The sequence below is a fragment of the Mesocricetus auratus genome, unplaced genomic scaffold (assembly GCF_017639785.1).
Source record: "Mesocricetus auratus isolate SY011 unplaced genomic scaffold, BCM_Maur_2.0 Super-Scaffold_100011, whole genome shotgun sequence".
NCBI lineage: Eukaryota > Metazoa > Chordata > Mammalia > Rodentia > Cricetidae > Mesocricetus > Mesocricetus auratus.
The window spans coordinates 44,223,176-44,247,081 of record NW_024429195.1 but is presented as its reverse complement, the minus strand read 5'-3'; the positions used below and the strand labels follow the sequence as shown (position 1 = coordinate 44,247,081).

At 46.9% G+C, this 23,906-nt stretch overlaps 2 protein-coding genes across 2 annotated transcripts; both read right to left on the bottom strand.

Moving 5' to 3' along the window:
- Nucleotides 1-5,741: 5,741 nt before the first annotated feature.
- Nucleotides 5,742-12,181, bottom strand: LOC101830355 (retinol dehydrogenase 7). Its single transcript, XM_040754724.1, has 4 exons — nt 11,569-12,181; nt 9,175-9,430; nt 7,010-7,173; nt 5,742-6,521 (listed from the first exon to the last, which is right to left on the bottom strand). Exons 1-4 carry the CDS (start codon nt 11,879-11,881, stop codon nt 6,304-6,306), a joined length of 951 nt encoding a protein of 316 aa, XP_040610658.1. The 5' UTR covers nt 11,882-12,181; the 3' UTR covers nt 5,742-6,303.
- A 3,926-nt stretch (nt 12,182-16,107) lies between these two features.
- LOC121143251 (retinol dehydrogenase 16-like) lies at nt 16,108-22,156 on the bottom strand. The gene is made up of 4 exons (XM_040754723.1): nt 21,632-22,156; nt 18,392-18,650; nt 17,005-17,168; nt 16,108-16,554 (listed from the first exon to the last, which is right to left on the bottom strand). Exons 1-4 carry the CDS (start codon nt 21,942-21,944, stop codon nt 16,337-16,339), a joined length of 954 nt encoding a protein of 317 aa, XP_040610657.1. The 5' UTR covers nt 21,945-22,156; the 3' UTR covers nt 16,108-16,336.
- Between the last annotated feature and the right edge of the window lie 1,750 nt (nt 22,157-23,906).

The window sequence follows — 23,906 nt, the reverse complement described above, 5'->3', positions numbered from 1 at the left end:
AATATAGTTGAACAGATGTCCTTGTTGTATGAATGTGCATCTTTTCGTATATACCTAAGACTAGATTGCTGGGTCTTGTGGTAAACTGATTTTCATTTCCCTGAAAAATCTCCATACTGATTTCCAAAGAGGCTGTATGAGTTGGCACTCCCACCAGCAGTGGAGCAGAGTTCCCCTTTCTCCACATCCTCTCCAGCATAAACTGTCATTGGTGTTTTTGATTTTAGCTATTCTGACAGGAGTAAGATGACATCTCAGAGTTGTTTTGATTTGCATTTCCCTGATGGCTAAGGATGTTGAGCACTTTCTTAAGTGTCTATTAGCCATTTTAGATTCCTCTATTGAGAATTCTCTACCATACTTTTTAATTGGATCCTTTGGTGCTTTGGAGACTTGCTTCTTGAGTTCTTTGTAAATTTTGGGGATCAGCCCTCTGTCAGATGTGGGGTTAGTGAATATCTTTTCCCATTCTGTGGACTGCCATTTTGTCCTGTTGACTGTGTCCTTTGCCTTACAGAAGCTTCTCGGTTTCAGGAGGTCCCATTTATTAATTGTTGATCTTAGTGCCTGTGTTACTGGTGTTATGTTCAGGAAGCAGTCTCCTGTACCAATTCGTTCAAGGGTACTTCCCACTTTCTCTTCTAAGATGTTCAGTGTGGTTGGATTTTATGTTGAGGTTTTGATCCATTTGGACTTAAATTTTGTGCATGGCAATAGACATGGATCTACCTGCAGTCTTCTACATGCCAACATCCAGTTATGCTAGCACCATTAGTTGAAGATGCTTTCTTTTTTCCATTGTGTAATTTTAGCTTCTTTGTCAAAAATCAGGTGTTTGTAGGTGTGTGGGTTAATATCAGGGTTTTCAACTTGATTCCATTGGTCTACCTGTCTATTTTATGCTGTTTTCAGGACTATAGCTCTATAGGAGAACTTGAAGTCAGGGATGGTGATGCCTCCAGAAGTTCCCTTATTGTACAGGGTTGTTTTGGCTATCCTGGGTCTTTTGTTTTTCCATATAAAGTTGATTATTTTTCTTTCAAGGTTTATGAAGAATTGTGTTGGTACTTTGACGGGGATTGCATTGAAGCAAAATATCTAAAGCAGAAGTAGAAACATGTAGAGAGAAGCCTTTTTCTTTTCTGCCGCTTTGGTCCCCCCCCCACCAGTCGCCTGGGCTCTGCCGCGTTGTAGTCCCCAAATAAACACACAGGAGGCTATATTAATTATGAAGTTGTTGGCCTTGCTTGTTTCTTACTGGCTAGCTCTGACTTAAGTAATTACCCCATAATTGTTAATCTAAGTATTTCTCTTACTGGAGAAGTTTCTGGGCTTCTTATCCCTATGGCGGTTACACCTTGACTCCCTGTGTTTCTCCTACCCAGAGTCCTCCTGGACTCCTAGCCCCACCTATCTTGCTTCCCTATTGGCCAACAGTGCTTTATTGACATATACACAGGACTTCCCCCATCAGAAACAGACAAAAATATACATTTGTGTACAAAAATCTTGTAAACAGAAATAGGAACATATACTCCGCATATATACATATATATAAACAGAACTAGGAACACACACAAATATAATTTTGAATTTGTATCAACATACAAATTAACTTAGACAGGAATCCAAAATTAATTTTACAAACTTCTTACTGGCTTGCTCCCCTGGCTTGTTCATCCTTCTTTCTTATAGAACCCAGGAACACCAGCCAGGAATGGCACCACCCATGATGGGCTGGGCCCTCCCCTTCTGATCGCTAATGGAGAAAATGCCTTACATCTGGATCTCATGGAAGCATTTCCTCAGCTGAGACTCCTTCCTCTCTGATGACTCCAGCTTGTGTCAAGCTGACACAACCAGCCAGTCCCGGAAATTAAGGAACATTTGTACTGTAAGGGCTGAAAGTCTGCAGTGGTTCTCAACCTTCCTAATGCTGTGACCCTTTAACACAGCTCCTCATGTTACTTTGCTACTGCTATGAATCTTAATGCAAGTATCTCTTTTCTGATGGTCTTAGGTGACCCCTGTGAAAGGGTCATTCGAAACCCAAAGGAGTTGTGACCCACAGGTTGAGAATGCTGGTCTAGAAGTTGGGCTTAATAAGGTGTACATCTCACAGCCGGTCACAACTACAAAGGGAATAAATGAGGTGGTTTTTTTGTAGCATCTGAGGAGGAAGAAGATGTCAGAGACACTGTCTCAAAAACAAACAAGCAAACCAGGTAGATGGTACCAGAGCAACAACAGCAGGGATTGTCCTCTGACTTTCACACACACGTGCAGACATGCACATATGATCCACCCCCCACTCACACACATGCACAGATATGCACATATACACACAAAAAGGAAGGAGAAAGAAAAATGTAAGGACCTGGCAAATAGCAATAAGCTGAGGTGGGTGTTGTGATATACACCAGTAATGGCAGCTACCCAGAGGCAGAGGCAGAAGGTAAGGACGTCAAGCTCGGCCTAGGTCATGTTGCAGAATCTTCCTTTACACTGTGGGAAGACATGTCACTGTGATTGGTTTAATAAAAAGCTAAATGGCCAATAGTTAGGCAGGAATTTCAGGGCAGAGAGAATGCTGGGAAGAAGCAGGGGTCACCACCAAGACACGCAGGATGAGAGGTAAAAGCCATGAGCCACTTGGAAGCACATAGATGATTAGAAACTGGCTAATTTAAGTTATAAGATCTAGTTAGAAACAAGCCTAAATTAGAGGCCAAACTTTCATAATTAACAGTAAGTCTCCATGTGGTCATTTGGGAGCTCGCTGGTGAGACAGAGAAAGACTTGAGGCCAACATCCAGCCATGCCTATCCACATAAGGCCTGAGAAAGCTAAGAAGACTTCTGACAAGGAGACAGATACGGCTTCCTGGTCTGGCAGTCTTTCAGGCCAGCTGGTGCTTGGCGCATACAGAGAGACATAGCTACCAGCTGCTGCCCGTGAGCTGGAGCCAGCCACCAGTGCTGTGAGGCAATGCCATGCTCTAAGCTGAATGGTAACTGACACAGCAGTTTAAGGTTGTCTCAGGGTCTAGACCAGGCTGGGGAAACCACAGAAACAGCTGACCTGAGCACATGGGAGCTCACGGACCCCATTTTGATAGCTGGGGAACCAGCATAGAACCGAACCAGGGCCCCTGAACATGGGTGTCAGTTGGGAGGCCTGGGCAGTCTATGGGGCCCCTGGCAGTGGAACCAGTATTTATCCCTAGTGCACAAATGGACTTTGGGAGCCCATTCCCTATAGAGGGATACTCTCTTAGCCTAGATGCATGGCGGAGGGCCTAGGTCCTGCCCCAAATGATGTATCAGACTTTGATGATCCCCTGTGGGAGGTCTTACCCTCCCTGGGAGTGGGTAGCAGTTGGGGTAGGGGTGGGTAGAGGGCATGGGAGGACTGGAGGTGTGAGGAGCCGCCCTCGCTATCACTATCGCCATTACAAGATGGCGCCGACATCCGTTGTCGGTTGGAGTTCACCGTTTAAGCTGTGCCTCTCCCGTGGCGTCATCTGGGGTGATGAGCAAACCACCAATCTCGGCTCTACACGTCTCACTCGGAGCTCCCAGGCTTATATAAGGGGCTGGGTTTCTTAGCTTGGGGTCTCCCTTTCAGAAGCTGATCATCTATCTCTCAAGATGTATTAAAGCTTTACTGCAGAAGGATCCGAGTGTCCTGCGTCGTTCTTGCTGGCGAGACGGTAGCGCGGGACATGGAGGGAGAGGGAACTGGGATTGATATGTGGGATAAGATCATTTTAATTTTGTCACACTCTATCAGGGAGCTCTGCATGTACTCAGTAAAGACAGACACACACAGAAATAAACTCTAAGCAGGTTACAGTGTGTTAAAAATATGCATAGGCTTAAAGAAAGAAAAGGAAATGTGTATAGACAGTCATAGAAAAATAGTCATAAATAATAAAATCTTTAAAGAGAAAGCAAAATAATATAGAAAGGATAAACCATGTGGAGATGGGAAATGCATGGGGAGTCTGGGTCTTGTACGTTACTGTGTTGTCCTTGAATTTTGTGATTGCTGATGAGCAACAGCAGCTGCTGGGGGACATGGAATTGTGGAAGGGACTGCTGAAATAAACCATCCTGAAAGCTTTAAAAATGCCTTGACTTTAAAATGGAACTCAAAAGATGTATTGCTTTGGGGAAGAGGTTATGCTTTTGTTTCCACAGGAAAGGAAAGGCAAGGTTGATAGAGATCAGATTTGTTTGGGGAAGACCCCCTGAAAATCCTGATTACAGACATAAAAGAATAAATGTAAAAGATTTACCTGTTCAAACATAAAACAACAAATCATCTTTGGCTGGCTTGTGTATAACACATGCATGGTCTACACTTGTGTTAATGCAGGTGTGGATGTTACCTTGAAAAGTTCATGTGTTTTCATGAAGAGCAATGGGACCAGACACTCATGAAAACAGGTGGCCCAGGTGTTTCAGCCTCTCAGAGTGCCTCTGTTACAGTTTCCTCAGAGTTCTGCATCCAGAACAGCTTCAAGGCTGCCAGCTGAGACGGTCCACCCATCTCAGACTACCCCAGGCAGACCTCAGATAAGCCACACATTTTCCCATCTCCCAGGACTTGACCATTATCCCAATTTTCTTGGGGTCCAATAAAAGATGCCACTGGCCCCAGACAACAGGAAGCAGTCTAGAAAGCACGATGCCCACATTCCCAAAAGGTGGGATAGCTGTTTTTGGTCATTCAGTGGGTTATGGATGCTTGTCATTGTTTAGGGGGGTTGGTTACAAATTGCTGTTGGTCATAGTCAGAGAGAAAGCTAAACAAGGGAGGTTAGATTCAGGGGATCTCTTTCTGAAGGGGAGAAGGGGGGATATGGTATAGACATGATGGGATAAAGGGTAGATTATTGAGTCTACTTTTGAACAACCACTAGTCTCAAATATTTTACATTGATATGGATTTCTATGTATTGATACAAAGTCTTGTTCCCAGATTCTGTCTCAAAACCAAACAAATAAAATGCTTAAAATGGACAAAATGAATAGCCCTGCAACACAGGATGTCAATTTCTGTTTTCTCTTGAGACAGGAGTCATTGCTCAGTGAAACTAGACTTATCAATGACACTATGGCCTCCATTTCTATAACTTGGGGAGGTTCCTCCTAGGGAGGACACCATTACATATGGGGAGGTTCCTCCTATTGGCAGTTTGGCACTAAACCCGGGACTTTGCCACTTACTGTAAAATGGTGTCTCTGCTCATCCCTCACTTGAAAAGAATGTCCCAAACTTCCTGACACACAGAGCCAGGATGAGTCCGAGAGCATCTCTGACCTTGAGGAGCAAATGTTGAGCAGAAAATAAAAGACCAGAACCCAGAAACGATGCCCACTCCATTCACCAAGGGCTGTAGGAGGTGAACAGAATGGGGAGGAGAGACCCAGAACAGAATCCATGGCAAATGGACATGGGTAGTTAGTGAGTCTGCTTGCTGGGAAGCTGCTGGTGAGAGAAAGAACAGGATCTGGGGGTCCTACTAATACTTTTAGTCATCTGCTTGATGCCCATTCTTTTGTCTTATCCTGTGAATCAGGTTGCTTGAAAGGGGAGCAATGGTCGCTTTCCTCCATTGTACGAAGAGCTCAGCAAGTGCAGCGGTCATAGTCAGTATGGTACCCTCTCCCTCAACTCTGTCACCCAATGCCCACACCTCATTGCTCCTCTAGCTCAAGACACAGGACACAAGCAATCTTTGTGGCATTTATTCTACAATGAAACGAATCCAAAGAAAGCCATGATTTCAAGACAAATCAACATTTGGTTTCTCTGTCTTGGCTGGATTCCACGCCACCAGTGCTACTGTCTCCCAACTGCAGGTTGCTGATGCGGTGTTAGGACATTGAGTACTGGTGATGGCCCTCCAACTTGATACCTTGGACAAAGGGGATTGAGAAGTAGACTCTCTCCATGTTACATGATGGTGTGAGTATTCAGGCCCGTGCACATCCTGAAGAAAGGGGCTGGAGGCAAAGCATGTCCTAGGTGTTCACAGCTTCCCCCCATTATGGATTCTCACAGTAGGCCATGATGCTAAGAGCCTGGGGAAGTTGCCCAACTTAACAAGTTACTGCTATCACCTTTGTATCCCTCATCCTTGGCAGAATTCTTTGGCCCTTTCCTCTGAACTTCACTGATCTTGAGCAGTGTGAAAGCAGAATCATTTTAATGAATACGGTGAACAAAGTATCTCAGTGCCATTTGTTCCCTCCACCCACATTACTCTCCCAATTTTGCACACAAGTGCAGATTTCATAGGGCCTGGGCAGGCTTCCCAGACATCCAGTAGAAGACGGCGTCTGTCAGGAAGGTGGGCAGGTAGCTCATGGGGAGGTACAAGAGCTTGGCATCCCAGCCAGCTGAGTATCGAGTGCGAGGGTGACAGGAAGTCAGCGCGTGCTCCATGCAGTCTGTCACCAAAGTGAGGTCGTCTGAGCCTGATTCTACCATTGAGTTCACTGTTTCTAGCACTGGAGAGAATGAGAAATTATTCTGGGAGACTCCACATCCCACCACCGCTGCTCTGTGACCAACCAAAGAAAGTTTCTCTAGAACCCATTGCCTCCCACAATCAGAAGCCCATGCGTAACCCTAGCATTTCCCAGGTCCTCAGGAACCATGCACACTCAGCCACCTGTGTCCCTGTTCAGAGAATTTTCTGGCTGAATAGATGGAAGGTCTCTCCCAACACTAGAAACAAACCTAAGGTTATGGAGAGCGGTGGTCCTGATGCTGCCTCCCATCCCTGCTTCACTTTCTTCTGTGAGATAATGAAGGGTTCAGATAAAATAGTGCCCCAAGTTCTAGCAGCCAGAGTCCCATAGGCTCCCAAGAATTGGAACTAAACATCTCCACTGTGAGAAAAGGTAGCTCTGGTCAGGCCTTGTGCCAGTAGCAGAAAGTGCAGAGACTTGAGACTTAGGACAAGGTTTAGCTTTGGTGTCTATGGGTCACTCACAGGATAAGAAAAACTTCTCGCCATAGATCTCTTTGACCTCTGAGCTGGCCTGGTTCCACAGCATCTTGATACTTGGCAATAGCCTGTCACTCTTGGTCATAGCAGTCTTGAAGCCTCCAGGCTCGATAATAGCCACCTTTACCCCAAAATAGGAGAGCTCCCTCCTGTAAGATAGCAGCGGGCAAAGGTCAAAGAATCCAGAGATCTTTTGAGGAAAATCATACATTTGACAATACAACATACCAACAAGAGCCTGTGATGAGAAAATGTCAGAAGTTTTGGGTCTGGCATGGCCAGCAGATGGTGATGAAACTTATGGCAAGGACATTGTCTCTGTGCTTCTCATCATCTCTCCAAATATTTTGTGTGTGCAGCTCACTGCTCTAAATCTAGATATGTCTGTCCTATGATGCCAACCAAGTAGGACTTCTGTCCATATAGGGTACACACAATGGCTCACCAGGCTTGCCTACATCAGCTCCCCCTCACTCCTGGGTCCTGCATTCACCTTCTACTGGCTCAGGAAATCTAGGCCAGTTCCTGCCTGGCTCCTTCAGATGTCTTCAGGGAGCTAATCTGTATAAGCAGCTGTAGGACTCCAACTTGAGATCTTTTTCCCCTGCATCTAACAGGAAACCTAACCCAATTTGCTGCAGTGATGCAACAGCTTCAGATGGCTGACCATGCCACCTCATGGTGTATCTGCATCTGTATCTGTATCTGCATCTGCATCTGTATCTGCATCTGCATCTGCATCTGCATCTGTATCTGCATCTGTATCTGCATCTGTATCTGTGTCATCTATACCTATATCTGTATCTGCATCTGCATCTGTATCTGTATCTGCATCTGTATCTGTATCTGTATCTGCATCTGTGTCATCTGTATCTGCATCTGCATCTGTATCTGCATCTGTGTCATCTGTATCTGTGTCATCTGTATCTGTATCTGTGCCATCTGTATCTGCATCTGTATCTGTATCTGCATCTGCATCTGTATCTGTATCTGTGTCATCTGTACCTATATCTGTATCTGCATCTGCATCTGTATCTGTATCTGCATCTGTATCTGTATCTGCATCTGTGTCATCTGTATCTGCATCTGCATCTGTATCTGCATCTGTGTCATCTGTATCTGTGTCATCTGTATCTGTATCTGTGTCATCTGTATGTACATCTGTATCTGCATCTGCATCTGTATCTGTATCTGTGTCATCTGTATCTACATCTGTATCTGCATCTGCATCTGTATCTGTATCTGCATCTGCATCTGTATCTGTATCTGCATCTGCATCTGCATCTGTGCCATCTGTATCTGCATCTGTATCTGCATCTGCATCTGTGTCATCTGTATCTGCATCTGTATCTGTGTCATCTGTATCATCTGTATCTATATCTCTCTATATATATACATACATATATATATATCTGTATAGAACCTTGAGACGCTCCAAAAGCAACCCGGGACAGTCTGCCCAGCCCCACTACTGCCAGGACTGACACACCCTTTGCTCCAGGACGAGGCAGCACTAAAGGCATCTGTCAGCAGTCACACAGGGCCTGGGTTGTCAACATTTTCTTACCCAGGAAGCCCATGTAACCAGGCTGTCCTGTTGCCATGTTCAGCCCTCACCTGAGACCCATGCTGCAGGCCCTGCACAAACCCGATGATTAACACGGTTGCTACTGCTAAAAATCTGTCATTCTTGGGCATGCTCTCTCTCTCTCTCTCTCTCTCTCTCTCTCTCTCTCTCTCTCTCTTCTTTTGCTCTCTCAGTTTCTAGGGTTTTTGTTGCTGTTGGGTTGTTTGCTTAGCATCATCATGCTAGACTATGAGAATTGTGGACTTTGACAAGAGCTTGATAAACACAAGTTGAGTTGAACATGATATTCAGCCACCTCCAGGACAGTCCCAACCTGAGCATCCAAGAGGGTGAGCATCTGTACTCTTGGCCACGTTCAGTGCCACCTTGGACACTTCCTTCTGTGCACAGGGCAGGCCTCCAGGGCAGGACACGGATAAGTAAACCTAGGCCTTGGTCATCTACCAGGGGTATGGAGAGGGTAAGAGCATCCTCCAAACAAGAAAGAAAAATTTCTTCAAAAGTTGTGATCAAATATAACACTCTGACGAAGGTTCCCAACAGGACCCTATAACTCCATTACCTGAGGGAGTCTGAGAAGGCCTCTACACCATACTTGGAGATGCTATAGCCACCACCGAAGCAACACAGTCGACCCATGACGCTGGAGACGTTGACCACACGGCCCCTTGCCTTCCTCACTGAGGGCAGCATGTTCAGAGTCACATCGATCATGCCCAACAGGTTCACATCCAGGACTTTTGCAAAATCTTGTTTGTTCAACCACTCATTGACAGAAAAGGCTGCGATGCCAGCATTGTTGACCAGGCCCCAGAGTCCTGGGAAGAAGAAAGAATCACGTTACACAGGTCTAGTTATGAATAAATTCACATTACACTGGGTAAGGCCATGTGGACAGGCATTGGATGGAGGGTAGAATACAAGTAACGGCATGGTGTATGTGGGCTGGGGATACCCATCCCGGAAGGCATGCTCACAGCATGGATACCGTCTTCTTCTTCATCTTCTTTTGATTCCTGATAGTCTAGCTCATTACCTGAGAGGCAGCAACTTGCCTCTTCACCTTTGCTGATAATAAGAACAGATGTTGAAGACATACAATGCTCCCTTAATCTGGACACATGGAAACTATGTTTGCATCTTACAGATTAATAATATCTTGCAGGTGAGGGAGCAGAGGAGAAGACAAAAATGAAAAGGGAAGAGAGGGCAAGTGACTAATAAAACCTGGTGTGTCCTACTTTAAAAGAAATGTGAGGTTGAGGAGGAGGGTATGGAAGAAGGGTAAGGACGAACTAGAGAGGAGAGGGAGGAGTTAGGAGGATATAATACAAATTGCATAGCATCGATGCATGAAATGATCAAAGAATAAATAAAAAGTCTTGAAAACATATTGAGCAACTTTCCTGGGATGCTTGCGACACCATGCCAGTGTGAAAGAGAGGTGGACCTTGCTGCAAACAACAGAACGTGGGCTCCCCCTTCTGCCCCAGAAAATGGCGTCCTCTCTTCACACTGGCACGCAGGTCACCCTCACTCATCCTTCTCAGGCCCTGGGTGATGGATCTCCAGGTAACCCTCTCTGCAAGCTCTACCATCAGCAACGCAACGAGACAGCACACTGACATTGCTAAGCTCCGTGCGTGGACAACTGGGGACTAACTGATCTGAGGAAAGCATGTCACTTTTTTCTTAAAATCAGGCTCAATAAGTCAGATGCCCCTTCAGTTCAAAACAATGCCTTGCTTTCTGGAGATGAATATTGTTTAATCGAGGTCTTTTATTTCTAGGGTCTCAACCTGTTCATGCCTGCTGATAATTGAAATAAATGATTTTGTCAAGATAGTGCTTATGGTAAAAAATGTGAGAAACAAGCTGGGCATGATGGCATGTGCAAGCAAGACCCTTTAATAAAGTATAATAATAGTAATAATGATAAGAAAAGAAAACAAAGAAGCATGTTCCATAGACTCCAGTATTCAGCCCCAAGATACATTTAAATTCTGAGAGATTTGTTAAAGGTTGGTTCTAAGTCACTGAACACCATTATTTGAAGGAATGTTCTTGAGGTAGCTAAATTAATCATTTTTTATGAAAAGAATTCACATATTTTAATCCTGCATAGGTAAAAATGTTTCCAGGATTTATGTGAGGGGAATGAGAACATTGGTTATTTTTATTTTGACTTTTATTCCCCAGTGTTTTGAACAATAATTCTATTCTCAATTTACTCTTAAAACCACTCTCCTTTTCTTCGTATTAGTATAGTAAAAGAAGAGTGGCCAGGAGCAGTGGCACACACCTTTAATCCCAGGACTTGAGAGACACAGGCAGGGAGATCTCTGTGAGTATGAGGCCAGCCTGACCTATAGAGTGAGTTCCACTCTATAGCGATACACAGAGAAACCCTGTCTCAAAAACAAAACAACAACAAAAGCAAGCCTACTTCTTAGTATGTAGTTTGCCAAGTCAGACCTTAACCTTGCCCTGGCCTGCTCTCCTCACAGACCATCTTGTCTCCCTCCATAGAGGACGGCAGGTGACAGGTAAGAGCAAGTTCAGAGCTGACACAGGAGATCCACTCCAGCGTGGCCCCAGGGACCCTCCCTGCACACAGAGCCCAGGGACAAGTCCCACCCCCGACTCCAGAAAGGGGCCCTGCTCTAAGGTGGCACCAGCACCCAGCACTCTAGGTTTTCTGCACAGAGGAGATGACAGCAAAGACAGGAACACGGGAAGGCGACTCCTCATCTTCTTACTGAGACTGGAGAATTGGGAGACAGCAGGTAGGGGCTGGAGAGAGAGAAAGCACTCAGATGATGTCAGGGGAGGGCAGGAGGCTGCTGTTACTTCAAGTGCCCCAAACCCCTTCAGGGATCTTGCCAGGGAGTGTGAGGGGAGACCCTTTCCAATGGGGAGTCAGACCAATAGACACAGACGGGCGTCTCAGTGGTACCTCTGTTCCCAACTCGTTCCTTTACCCACTGAGTGGCTGCCACAACACTCTCTGTCTTGGTGACATCAAGGATCACTGTCCCCAGCCTGGCTGACGTCTTGCTCTTCAGCTCCTCGGCTCCCTTCTCCGTCAGACATGCAGCCAGCACCCTCATGCCTCTCCTGTCCAGCTGTCTGGCCAGCAGGTTCCCAAAGCCGGAGTCACAGCCCGTGATGAAGACATACTTGTCTTGGAGATGGCTCACCACCTGTCTCTCCCTGAACAAGCGCAGGAGGGTCCACAGGCCCACTAGAGCCACCAAGTAGAGCCACATGGCTTTCAGAAGACAAGCCAAGAGCAAGATAATCTTAAGTCAAAATGAGCTTGACATCAACTCACAAAGGAAGAAGTAGGCACGGAGGACTGTGGACTTCTGTCATGCAATCCACATGTTCCTCTCTGGCCACGGTATTTCTGGAACATTTAATTTGTGCCTGACCTCTGCTCTTTGGACCGCTTTTGGTGTCCTGATATCTAATGCCATTTTTTGCTGCCAAAGAATACACACTGTTAAGCAACACACTTCTGTTCTCTTATGATGTTTTTTCTTCTACTCATGTGGGAATACATGCTTGTTTCCTCACTCACGCTCACTACAGTAAGTCCCAGGCTCACCTGTGTCTCTGCACCTTGCACTCCAGTGCTGCGAACCCAGGGCCTTGTGAACACAGTCAGGCGCTGGTGCCAACTGTGCTTGGGCTCAGGACACATTTACAAGGAAATCCTGCTCTGAGCTCAGGTTTCCTCCTCAGGTTCCTCAGCCAGAAACTCTCCTCAGAAAACAGTAGCTCTCCTTGTCTCTAGAATTTCAGGGTAGCTAGAGACAAGACAGGGTGAGCAGCTGCCTGGGAGGATTGAGGTTCCATCTACAAACAGAAGTCTGACCCCAAAGGAACACAAGGCGACGGTGGCTGGGGACCCCAGGCACATAGTGACTCTCAGGAACTGATGTGGAGGAAGAAATGGCATAGCTTCTCAAGATGCCATCCATGCTAGTTTTGTTGTTGTTCCTTTCTTGATTATTAGTTTTTTTGTCAACTGATACAAGCCAGAATCAAATGGGAAGAACCTAACCTGAGAAAATGCTTCCATCAGATTGCCCATAGGCAAGTCTGGGGTGGCATTTCCTTGACTGTTAATTGATGAAGGAAGGTCTACTCCCCTATGGGTGTGGTCAGCCCTAGACAGGTGGTCCTGGGCAGTATAAAATGTGGGCTGAGTTAGCCAAGCAGAGCACACCAGGAAGCAGCATTACCCCATGCTTTCTGCTTCAGTTCGCGACTCCAGGCTCCTGCTTTGAGCCCCTGCCCCGACTGCTCTTCATGAAGCCCGTCAATGATAGGGTGGGATAAACCCTTTTCTCCCCATGATGCTTCTGCTGATGCACAGCAACAGAAGGCTATTGAGGACAGACATCCTTCTCTTGGCTCTACAGATTCAACTGGACACAAGGGTAGCAATTTTGCGTTGTAACCACCATGAATGCCCCCAGAGTAACCTAAGCCAGGATTTCTTGCATAATTTCCCAGGAAACATAGTCACACTAAATTCCTAGAGATACTTGGAGCTTTGCATCTGGTTCCTGGAACATGCTTGACTGAATTGCTGAATCAGTCTAAAATATACCAGGAACTTTCCAGCAAGAACACAGTTACATACCTCCTTACCCATGATTTACACCAATTTTTAACTCAATTTACATGAATCAGATAGTCTTGTCATTCTCAAAGATCAGATTTCTACCCAAGAAGTCCTCCAATGCAGTGTATACGCTATATAAACTCCATCTATCTGCTTTTCTTTGTTAGGTCTCACAGCACCTCATGTCTGCTCCCCATTCTCTAAGACTCCATAGTTCTTGAAAGCTATGTGGGAGCGCATAATTTTGCCCACTGGTCTCCATTTTTGTAGCTTCCTCTGTATTGTCATATACACAGAATCAAGACTCCTCAGTCACCAAGGGTCTAAAAGCAGTGGCACCTCAGGGGAACAAGGACCACAAAGCCAACAGGCTTCCCCGGAACTTATCCAAGCCCAGAGACCCCTAAGAGTACAGATCCAATAGGTGCTGCTCAGCCTGTGTCACGTGTGTGTTTCCCCCAAGGGTCCTGACACAGGGCTAGAATCTGAACCCCACGAAACTGTCTGTTGAGGACTCCACAGTGAAGTACAGATGCCGTGTCTCAAGATGAATGAAGAAGGGCAGGGAGCTAGAAGAGCTGGGAGAGAGAAAAGCCAAAGTTTCAAGTCTCCGAGCCGCCGCCTTCAGCCATCAGCTCTCTAAGGGGAAAGTCATGCCATAAAGGCAGGTAGGTTTGTACACCAGCTCAAGTGCGCGTCTGAGAACGGTGAGACAGACAGACCACCGCTCCATCATAAGGCCTGAGCTCTGCTCTCCAGCAGGGAGTGAGCTGTGACCTGGAGCTGGGCCACTCTTCCTTCAAGGTGGGTGGGTAGCTGCCCCGCTCCTGCCCGTCCTCCGCACCTGCCCCTGCCCCACCCCGCCTCCCCCTGCTCCTGATCTTGCAGGGCTTCCCCCATAAGCACAGGTGTTTAGAATGTTCCGGAAGGATTGGGAGGAGTGGTCTTGTTGGAGGAGGTGAGTTGCTGGGGGCCGGCTTTGAGGGGACACAAGATTCCCTCCACTAGGTAACCCTGCTCCCTGCTCCCTTGACATGTGAGCTACTTGGCTGACTCCAGCACCTGCCTCTAGGCCTTTGCCCCACCATCACGGACCCGTTGGAGCCAAACCCAATTAAAGCTTTCTTTTGAAAGTTATCGTGTTTGTGGAGTTTGATCAGAGCAGTCAAGGGCTTCTAGTCACACAGCAGGATCTAGACCAGCCCCGGGAATTTTCAGAAGTCAGTGGGAATATGAGTCTGGGTGCAGCTCACTCACGTGGAGCCTCAGGGCTGAAGAGAAATCCTCAGAGACACCTGCCTGTCCCGTGGAGCTTCCCTCCGCCTCCATCCCTCCACTAAGATTACTGCACAAGCCACCCGGTAGCGTCCAGCTAGTCCTCTTCGCTGTCCTGGGGCTGGGGTAGCACCTGGTCCCATTGCAGGCCTGAATTTGTGTGTGTCTAAACCCTCCAGCTGTTCTGATGTCTGGGCTGTGGTGCTGAGGCAGAGTCTGAGCAGAGCCACCTACTGGGACCAAGACTCCAGAGCAGTCCAGCTCAGCCAGGAGGGAAGCACCTCTCCAGTGAAGGTCAGGGCAGCCCCGCCCACCACACTCTTTCTTCTTCATGCAGGAGGGAGGGATGGAGCGTGGAATCACAGAGGTAACTGTGGGAAACAGGCCCACTGTGCAAGCCTGTTCCAGTCCTGCCCTCATGCAGGCCCTGCTTCGTCTAACCTGGGGTCCCAGAAATTAAGGAGTGTTAGGTTCTAATGGCTGAGGATCTAGGGTTGGAGACCTGAGTTTGGGGTTTCTACACTGGTCTTGCTCAACTTTCCAAGAGAACATGGGCCGACCTGAATGAACAACACAGGGGCACTTGCAGACTCTTGGCTCCTTTCCATCTTGGTCATCCTGTTCCTTCACTGTTCTGAGACTGAAGCCAACACTCACTGTGAGTTTTCTGGTGAATTTCTTGGAATACTGCATGCTAGTCTATTATCATGTGTAAATTGAGTGTTTGTAAGTATCCATCACATAGGAAATAACTGCATGGCATGGCGGCAGGCACGTGTAATCCAAGCGATGGAGACACGGAAGCCCGACACAGGAGGAGGAAGCCATGTGAATGTGTGCTACTGACATGGGCACCGCCATGACAGGGGCCCAGGCCTCAGACCCAAGGATCCTTGGCTAAGTCTTCCCTTACAAGGGTCAGGCCCAGAATTGGCCAAGTCTTCATCCTCTGGTCCAAGTTTGGGTGTTTATGGATGATGCAGTAGTCTTGAGAAAGCTAGCAACTGCAGCTTCCTGGGGGTTCTAGCCTGAGGTGCTGCCTTCAGACCTCCTCCAGAGAACAGCCAACCCCTCCTCCATGCTGTCCATAATAACGTGCCGAGGGCACAGGTTGCCGTGGAAGCAGCTGAGGCTCCATCAGAGCACACGCAAGCCACCGGATGCCGGCGTTTCTGTACACGTGTCTGTGAGCCTGTCCTTCTTCATTCCCTCAATGAACCTCAGATTCCCTTTGGGTTTCAGACCTAAGCCAGATGGTGTGCTGTGGTGAAACTAGGGACTCACGTCGCGATGCGCCTGTGTGACATAGGGATGCTCTGTCTGAGACTGACTAAATGAGTAACTAAAATATAAACAAGAGGCTAGCCATAGGGACAGCTGGTGAGAGCCCTGGCTTCTTTATCAGGGGACCCAAATTTTATTCCCAACCCTGTGGTTAGGTAACTCACAAGTCCTACGACTCCACTTGCAGGGGCTGCAATGATCTGGACTCTACTCCAACACACATAGAATGCAGACACACATGCAGACAGATAACTAAAAGTCAAATCTTTGAAATAAAAGGAGGCAGTGGTGACCCTGAGGTGTGGAAGATCACTTTCTATTTTCACCCACGTTGGGAATCATTGTTGAGACACAGCAGTTCCTCCTGTCACTCTGTGTCCTCTACCTTCACACCCAGGGCAGAAAATCAGGCACCTATGGCTGTGCCTCCAATGACAAGGTTGACTGCACCCAGGAGCCCTCCTTCTCCTGAGGACCCGTGACCTGACACTTCACTCATGTGCCCCAACTACAGACACAGGCAGAGGCTTCACAGAGCTTTGGCGGGCTTCACGGACATCCAGTAGAAGATGGCGTCTGTCAGGAAGGTGGGCAGGTAGCTCATGGGGAGGTACAAGAGCTTGGCATCCCAGCCAGCTGAGTATCGAGTGCGAGGGTGACAGGAAGTCAGCGCGTGCTCCATGCAGTCTGTCACCAAGGAGAGGTCCTCACTGCACTTTTGGTCCAGTGACTTTAGAAATGTCAGATCTATGCAGAATGAGAAACACTTCAGGTGGTGTTTACCTCCACCACTCCTGCTCTAGACCAACATGGAGGAACCTTTCTAGATCCCATGCCTCCCACGTTAGAAGCCACGCCCAAGCATAGCCTATCCCAGGTCCTGAGGAGGGACCACAACCCAGCTTCACGAAGAACCAGGCACCTCACCACCTGTGTCTTAGCTCATGGGAGGTTCTGTCTAACCCCGGCTCCCCTCAGTGACTTCCCTCAGCTTCATGATGATGAGAGGTTCAGATGGAAGAGAGCACCATGTTCTGAATGTCAAGAACTCTCTCAGACCCCATACCCACCCTCCCCACCACATGGGTCTAAATGTGCTTTCCTTGATTGGAAAGATAATGGCGTTAGTACTGGCAACAGGAATGGAAACTAAGGATTCAGGACTAGGCTTGGTTTTGATCCTTGCAGCTCACTTACAAGATGTCAGGTACTTCTCGCCATACATCTCTCTGACCTCTGAGCTGGCCTGGTCCCACAGCATCTTGGCACTTGGCAAATGAATGTCACCACTGCTTATACTAGTCTTGAAGTAACCAGGCTCAATAATAGCCACCTTTACCCCAAAATAGGAGAGCTCCCTCCTGCAAGACAGACAGACACGTCAAGGAATTCAGAGGACTTCCTGTGAGAAAACTCTCAGTGAGAGTAGAGTCACACGCCAACATGAGCCTGTGGTGAGGAGAGGGCACGAGCTTTGGATCTGGATTGTGCAGCAGATGGGGAAGAAGCCTGTGTGCTTTTAGATGTCACACTAAGTATCTGGTGGATGGAGCTCACTGGTCTGAAGCGAGGCTTTCTGTTCTGTGACACCCTGTCAGACCTCTCTCCACACACTGCAGACGCAGAGGATCATTACCATGCTTGCTCAAGTCACCTCCTTATCACTCCCAATCTCAGTCTACCCCACGTGTGTCCCAGGAAGCTCTGAGGACGTGCCCCACTTTGTCCCTGCAGCTGTCTCAGAGAGCGAGACCCTGCCTGCCACTCCCTCCCGTTCACAGACTTCCAGGTGCCTGCAGCCGGGGATGGACCCACCTCAAATGGCTCCCCTCTGTCAACGTCTCTCAAGGGTTTAGTTGGCAACAGCATGAAATACAGACTACCCAGCGCCCTCAGGCTCTCCACAAGTCTGCCTCAGCCCACCTGGTGATCCTCCTCTTCCATATCTGGCCTGGCCTGTCCCCCAAGGAGCATCCACCCTACACAAACAGGTCCCAGCTTTCCATGTTTAACCTTTTCTCTGCAGCAGCCCAGTCCTGCTACAGGACACTGACAAACAGGTGACAAGCGTGGCTGTCACAACTGACTAGGCTATGGCCACTGCAGGGTAAGGCCACACTTCTCTTGTGTCCCCTAGATCTACATCTCTCTGTGCTGCCATTGTCTTCAGGTCAAATTCAAACCCTCTCTCTAATGCTGGGATGTGTTGACTGTGGACTCTACAGGGGCCTGACACTTACCTGTATATTTGATTGACATGTTCATGCCAACTGAAAAACATGATTAGCACCATACAGCTCAGGGTTCTGGATTCTTGACCAAAATACTCACAGGACCAATTCTACCTCAGTAATGTTCCCCATGTCCTCCCTCCACCATGACAGGACAAGTTGAACTGAACTCAGATGTTGTTCCTGCCCTCTACTAGAGACATGGATATGCCCTTCCCAATGAATGATTCAGGGAGAAGGTGAGAGAGCACCAAAGCAGAGAGTGTCCTCTTCACAATAGGATCCTAAAGGCCTTGATTAAATAAAACCCCTGACAAAGCTTCCCTCAGGTCCACCACATCCCTGTCCAATACCTGAGGGAGTCTGAGAAAGCCTCTACACCATACTTGGAGATGCAGTAACCACCACCAAAGAAAGAGACTCGACCCATGATGCTGGAGACGTTGACCACACGGCCTCTTGCCTTCCTCACTGAGGGCAGCATGTTCAGAGTCACCTCGATCATGCCCAACAGGTTCACATCCAGGACTTTTGCAAAGTCCTGCTTGTTCAGCCACTCATTGGGAGCCGAGGGAATGGAGATGCCAGCATTGTTGACCAGGCCCCAGAGTCCTGGGGACAGTGGAAAGAAGAGAGCGTCACATAACTCAGGTATGGTTGTGGATTAAATGCATATTCAACAAGGTAAGACTGCTTAGACGTGTGTTCACCGGAGAGTAGGATGCCATGAAGAACAGCCTGGTTTAATCAGGGTTGGTGAAACCCACCCCACAGGCTCTAGTCTCACAGCATGGATGTCTTCCTTCTTTAATCTTCATGCCCAGCTCCCTGCCTAGGAAGTAGGAACCAGTCACTTATCACTTGCTAGTTTTAAGAAGGGATGTAGACATCATGGTGTTCCTCTATTTATCTGAATACCATGAAACTATGATTATGTTTTACAGATTATTCTATTCTCGAACATGTTTTTTTTTTCTTTACCTTTTGGTGGTGGTTTCAATAGGAATCTGACCCTTGGGCTAACATGTTAGAAAGGTTTGACATTGCGGAACAGCACTACCTTGAGGAATTAGTCAGTGTGACCTTGTTGGAGTGGGTCTGACCTTGTTGGAGGAAGTGTGTCACTGAGGGTGGGCTTCGGGTCTGACAAGTCTCACTCGGTCTGGAAGAATGCATGTTGAACTGACCTGGATGTAGAACTCCCAGCTCCTTTTCCTGCACTATGATTTGTGCCTGGTTCCTGCCATGGTGATAATGGACTACACCTATGAAACTGTAAGCTAGCCCGTCATAGCCATTGCCAAGACTTCTCAGTGTTCTCCACAGCTCATAGTTAGGCCATTTTTCTGAAGATGATACTTATGTCATCAAGCTGGAGAAGTTGAGTACATGCCCAACCAAAACTTCACCCTTACTGATTAGTATTCTGTGTTCCAGAAGACACCCTACACATTACCAGAGGAGAAAGGTAACCACCAGCATTACCTTGCTACAAGCCTGTGACCTACAATACTGGTTTGCCTGTAAGGCATACTGGTGCAATACAGGCACAAATGACATGGAACTATATAAGCACTTTTTAAAATTAGAGTTAAGGCTTGCTTTATAAGATAGAATTCATACCTGACTCAACTACAGTAGTAAAAAAAATCTAAGACTAATCGGTAGTTCATGAGCCTACTATATATTCTGCTAAAGGAATATTCAGTAAAATGGCAGCAAGTACATATTATACACATAGACCAGTGCCTTGCACCATCCTCATCAGAAAACATTTGTCTTGCAATAGAGGAAAATTAACACAGAGACCCACATCTGGACAATGTGCAGAGAGTGGGAGACTTTGGAACACTCAGTCCCAAAAAGGGAATCTTCTTCAAAGCCCTCTGCTCAAGGCTCAGAGATCTATGAAGATGAGGCTGTGTGAAGATTAAAGGAGCCAGAGGTAACAGATGACTCCAATCAGCTGTTTTCCAGATACAACAGGACTGATGCTCCCGTGAACTCACACAGGTTGTGGCATCATCCCGAAAACCTGCACAGGTTCCAGAAGTGACCCAGCACCGAAAGGGAAGAGGGCACAAGGTCCAGCCTCTAACCAAGCAGCTCTCTGTAACTGATACCTATTGCCAAAGGCAATAACATGTTCTGCACGTATTGTCATTGGAGTCCCATGCACAGGGGTTAGTCAGTTAACATAACACGAACTCCAAAGATTAATTTTTTAAGGGGGGGAGTCATAATGTTTTGATCGGCTTTTCCATTTATTTGTGTTGATTTTCATTTTGTTCTTGCTTTTTGTTGTAGAGAGAGAGAGCGATAAAAAGAATATGAACTTTGGTGGGTAGGGACATGGGAAAATCTGGAGGTTGTTGAAGAAAGAGAAAACGTGATCAACCTGGCAACAAATACAAGCAAGGATCTGAGCATGGTGGCACATGACTGCAATCCAGGCACAGAGGAGGCTGAGGAAGAGGGCATCAGATCATGGCCTGCTCCATATCAACACCCTGGCTCAACCCAAGCCAAAGGATGATCACTGCGAGTTCCAGGACGAGGGTTCAAAGCTACAGGGAAACCCTGTCTCAAAGCAAAAAACAAAACAAAAGAACAACAAAAAGCAAATACACAAGTCAAATGGACACAGTCAAATGAAACAATTCCAATATCTAATCCCAAGGTATGGTATAAATGGTGGGACATGGTTAAGGGTCAATTTCTTTTATTTCATTGAATATTATTATTTGAATAAATGTTCAAGGGGTAAAATTGCTCACCTTTTTAAATTGAAATAATGAACATATATTAACCTATGCAAGTCAAACGGCTGCTAGTTTTCATCCATTAGCTAGTGAATGCTGTGTTAATTATGGATTGGCATGCTCTAGTATCTAGAACAATCACCATGTTTTCGATTTTTAAAAATAACTTAATATTTTCATACTAACACATAGTGGGGGGGGGGGGAGAAAGTGAGACAGAAGAAAAATAGACGCAGGTGTGTTTACTTTGTGTGTGTGTGTGTGGGTGGGTGGGTGTGGGTGAGAGAGAGAGAGAGAGAGAGAGAGAGAGAGAGAGAGAGAGAGAGGGAGGAGAGAGAGAGAGAGACCTTCCTGGTTTTGACTTTCCTAAGGCATTCCTCCAGTGTTGGATGTTGCACTTAAGCATGACAATGACCTTGGTCCCCATAAAGGATTCCAGGTGGAAGGTGACACCAGGTCCCAGCACTGAGAGAGATGCATCTGGCACATGACCAGCCAGCTTCACACCAAGCCAGGGCCCCGGCCCTCCTTCCTCATCAGGCTCTAACCTGGCACTCGGCAGCCAACAGTCCAGTCTTTCTGCATACAGAGACAGAAGAGGACACACAGGATTGTGGACATGAAATTGCACAGGGCACCAGCTGACCAAGAAGAGAGCTTGAGGGACTCAATGTAGGAGGAGGAGGAAGGACTGTCATGCTGGAGAGGGAAGAGTCTGCAGCCACTTCAATTCCACCCGCACCCGTGTCAGAAATCTCCTCAGGGCTACACAGGCATTCCCTTCACACAGGCAGGCAAACCAACAGACACAGACGGGCGTCTCAGTGGTACCTCTGTTCCCAACTCGTTCCTTCACCCACTGAGTGGCTGCCACAACACTCTCTGTCTTGGTGACATCAAGGATCACTGTCCCCAGCCTGGCTGACGTCTTGCTCTTCAGCTCCTCGGCTCCCTTCTCCGTCAGACATGCAGCCAGCACCCTCATGCCTCTCCTGTCCAGCTGTCTGGCCAGCAGGTTCCCAAAGCCGGAGTCACAGCCCGTGATGAAGACATATTTGTCTTGGAGATGGCTCACCACCTGTCTCTCCCTGAACAAGCGCAGGAGGGTCCACAGGCCCACTAGAGCCACCAGGTAGAGCCACATGGCTTTGAAAAGGACGGGCACAAACAGTCTGTGCCAAAGTGAGCCTGGCCTCCCTTCACAGAGGATGGAGCAGGCACTGAGGACTCAGGAGACACAGCAGAGCGCAGGCTTCTAGCAGGGAGTCCGCACCTTGTTCTCTGTCCACTGCCTGTGTTGATATTTATTGCTGCCTCTCTGCTCTGTCACCTCTTTGGTCATCTGATACATAATGGCCTTTGGCCGTCCCATACTTGCTGCCAAGAAAACACTACTGTAACCCACCTTCGTTCAAGTATGATGTTTTTTCTTCTACTCATGTGGGAATACATGTTTGTTTCCTCACTCACGCTCACTACAGTAAGTCCCAGGCTCACCTGTGTCTCTGCACCTTGCACTCCAGTGCTGCGAACCCAGGGCCTTGTGAACACAGTCAGGCGCTGGTGCCAACTGTGCTTGAACTCAGGATACATTTACAAGGAAATCCTGCTCTGAGCTCAGGTTTCCTCCTCAGGTTCCTCAGCCAGAAACTCTCCTCAGAAAATTTTATCTTTAGAATTTCATGGGAGTCTAAAGAGAGGACTGGACACGCAGCTGCCTGGGAGGAATGAGGTTCCAACTACAAACAGAAGTCTGACCCCAAAGAAACACAAGGCGATGGTGGCTAGGGACCCCAGGCACATAGTGACTCTCAGAACTGATGTGGAGGAAGAAATGGCATAGCTTCTCAAGATGCCATCCATGCTAGTTTTGTTCTCTAATTATTATTATTATACCCACAACCCAACACTAACTTATAACCAACCCTGAGAAAAACCAAAATCCATCCATTCCATGTATTTATAGAGGGGGCATCATTTCCTAGAATTACTTCCATCTGTCTTGGGGGAGAGGATATCTCTATGTGATCCTGAAAAAAACTGAAGCAATGGTCCAGTCTTGGGAGCACCATGTATAACATTTGTAGCCTGTCTCTGATTAGTGGGTAAGGCTTATCCGAAATTCTAATCTCAAGTTTTGTCTAGAGTGTTGTAAGAAGGAGCACCATCTCAACCAGCCAATTTGGAATTTTCGCGAGCAGTTGGTATCCAAAGCCAATCCTTGAGTGGTGTATTTTGACTCAATGGCATCATTTTGAGCCAGGCAGAATTGTTGCTGTGGTACCCCATGTTTCTTCTGAAGACTTCAGAGATTGCTGTTAGGAAAATTTATTGCTCACTGTGGAAAACTTAAACTTATTAATATCAAATGGAAAGTTTAACTTTTAAGATAGATTTTTATCCAAAAAAGATACAAAAGAGGTACAAAAATTAGTATGGGGTGAAATAGAATTTGGGGGAGATAATAGAGTTTTGGCAAAAATAGTCCCTAGATTTTTGAATTTCTTCCATCCCACACCAGGTGGCTCTTCTGATGTTAGGCAGAAATTTTCTTCTAAGATAATGCTTGGATTTAGAGAAGGTGAGAGCAATGTTCCAACTCCAAGTAAGCTTTGATTTTTAATTGAGTCAGGACGACAACTTTTCTGAGAAGTAAAGAGATGTAGATGTTAAGGTAGTGAGATTTTGTCCTGTGGAGAATATTGGTGCCGTAAGTGAGATTTCCCTTCGGTTAGTAATTTTTTTTGCATACCTTTCTCTTCTTCTTAGATGTCTTGATGTCCAAGGTCTTTTTATTTCTTTAAGATGGGTATTTTTATTTTCCTGTAGGGACAAGAACAGAACCCTGCCTCGATCCTTGTGAGGTTTCCTTACAAACTGTAGGATTGTTACCTCAATGGATGAGCTATCATTTCTCCTTACCAAGAGGTTTCTCCTGTTAGAATCAAATCTCAATTAATTTTGATGGTATCCACAGCTTTTCTTCTCCTGTGTGGTGGGGGATGCCCTTCTGTATATATGTTTCTCTTATTGGTTGATGAATAAAACACTGGTGTCCAGTAGCCAGGCAGGAAATATAGGCAGGAATACCAGAGGAGGAGAATTC

Bases quoted from the DNA above. Each gene is read 5' to 3' on its own strand.
- LOC121143251 (XM_040754723.1), bottom strand. From the start codon at position 21,944: ATGTGGCTCTACCTGGTGGCTCTAGTGGGCCTGTGGACCCTCCTGCGC. The intron at 17,169-18,391 runs GTATTGGACAGG...TCTGTCTTGCAG, and splicing joins GCTTTCTCAGACTCCCTCAG to GAGGGAGCTCTCCTATTTTG. The intron at 16,555-17,004 runs GTAAGTGAGCTG...CATTCTGCATAG, and splicing joins CGAGAAGTACCTGACATCTT to ATCTGACATTTCTAAAGTCA.
- LOC101830355 (XM_040754724.1), bottom strand. From the start codon at position 11,881: ATGTGGCTCTACTTGGTGGCTCTAGTGGGCCTGTGGACCCTCCTGCGC. The intron at 7,174-9,174 runs GTAATGGAGTTA...GCTATCTTACAG, and splicing joins GCCTTCTCAGACTCCCTCAG to GAGGGAGCTCTCCTATTTTG. The intron at 6,522-7,009 runs GTGAGTGACCCA...CATTCTCTCCAG, and splicing joins CGAGAAGTTTTTCTTATCCT to TGCTAGAAACAGTGAACTCA.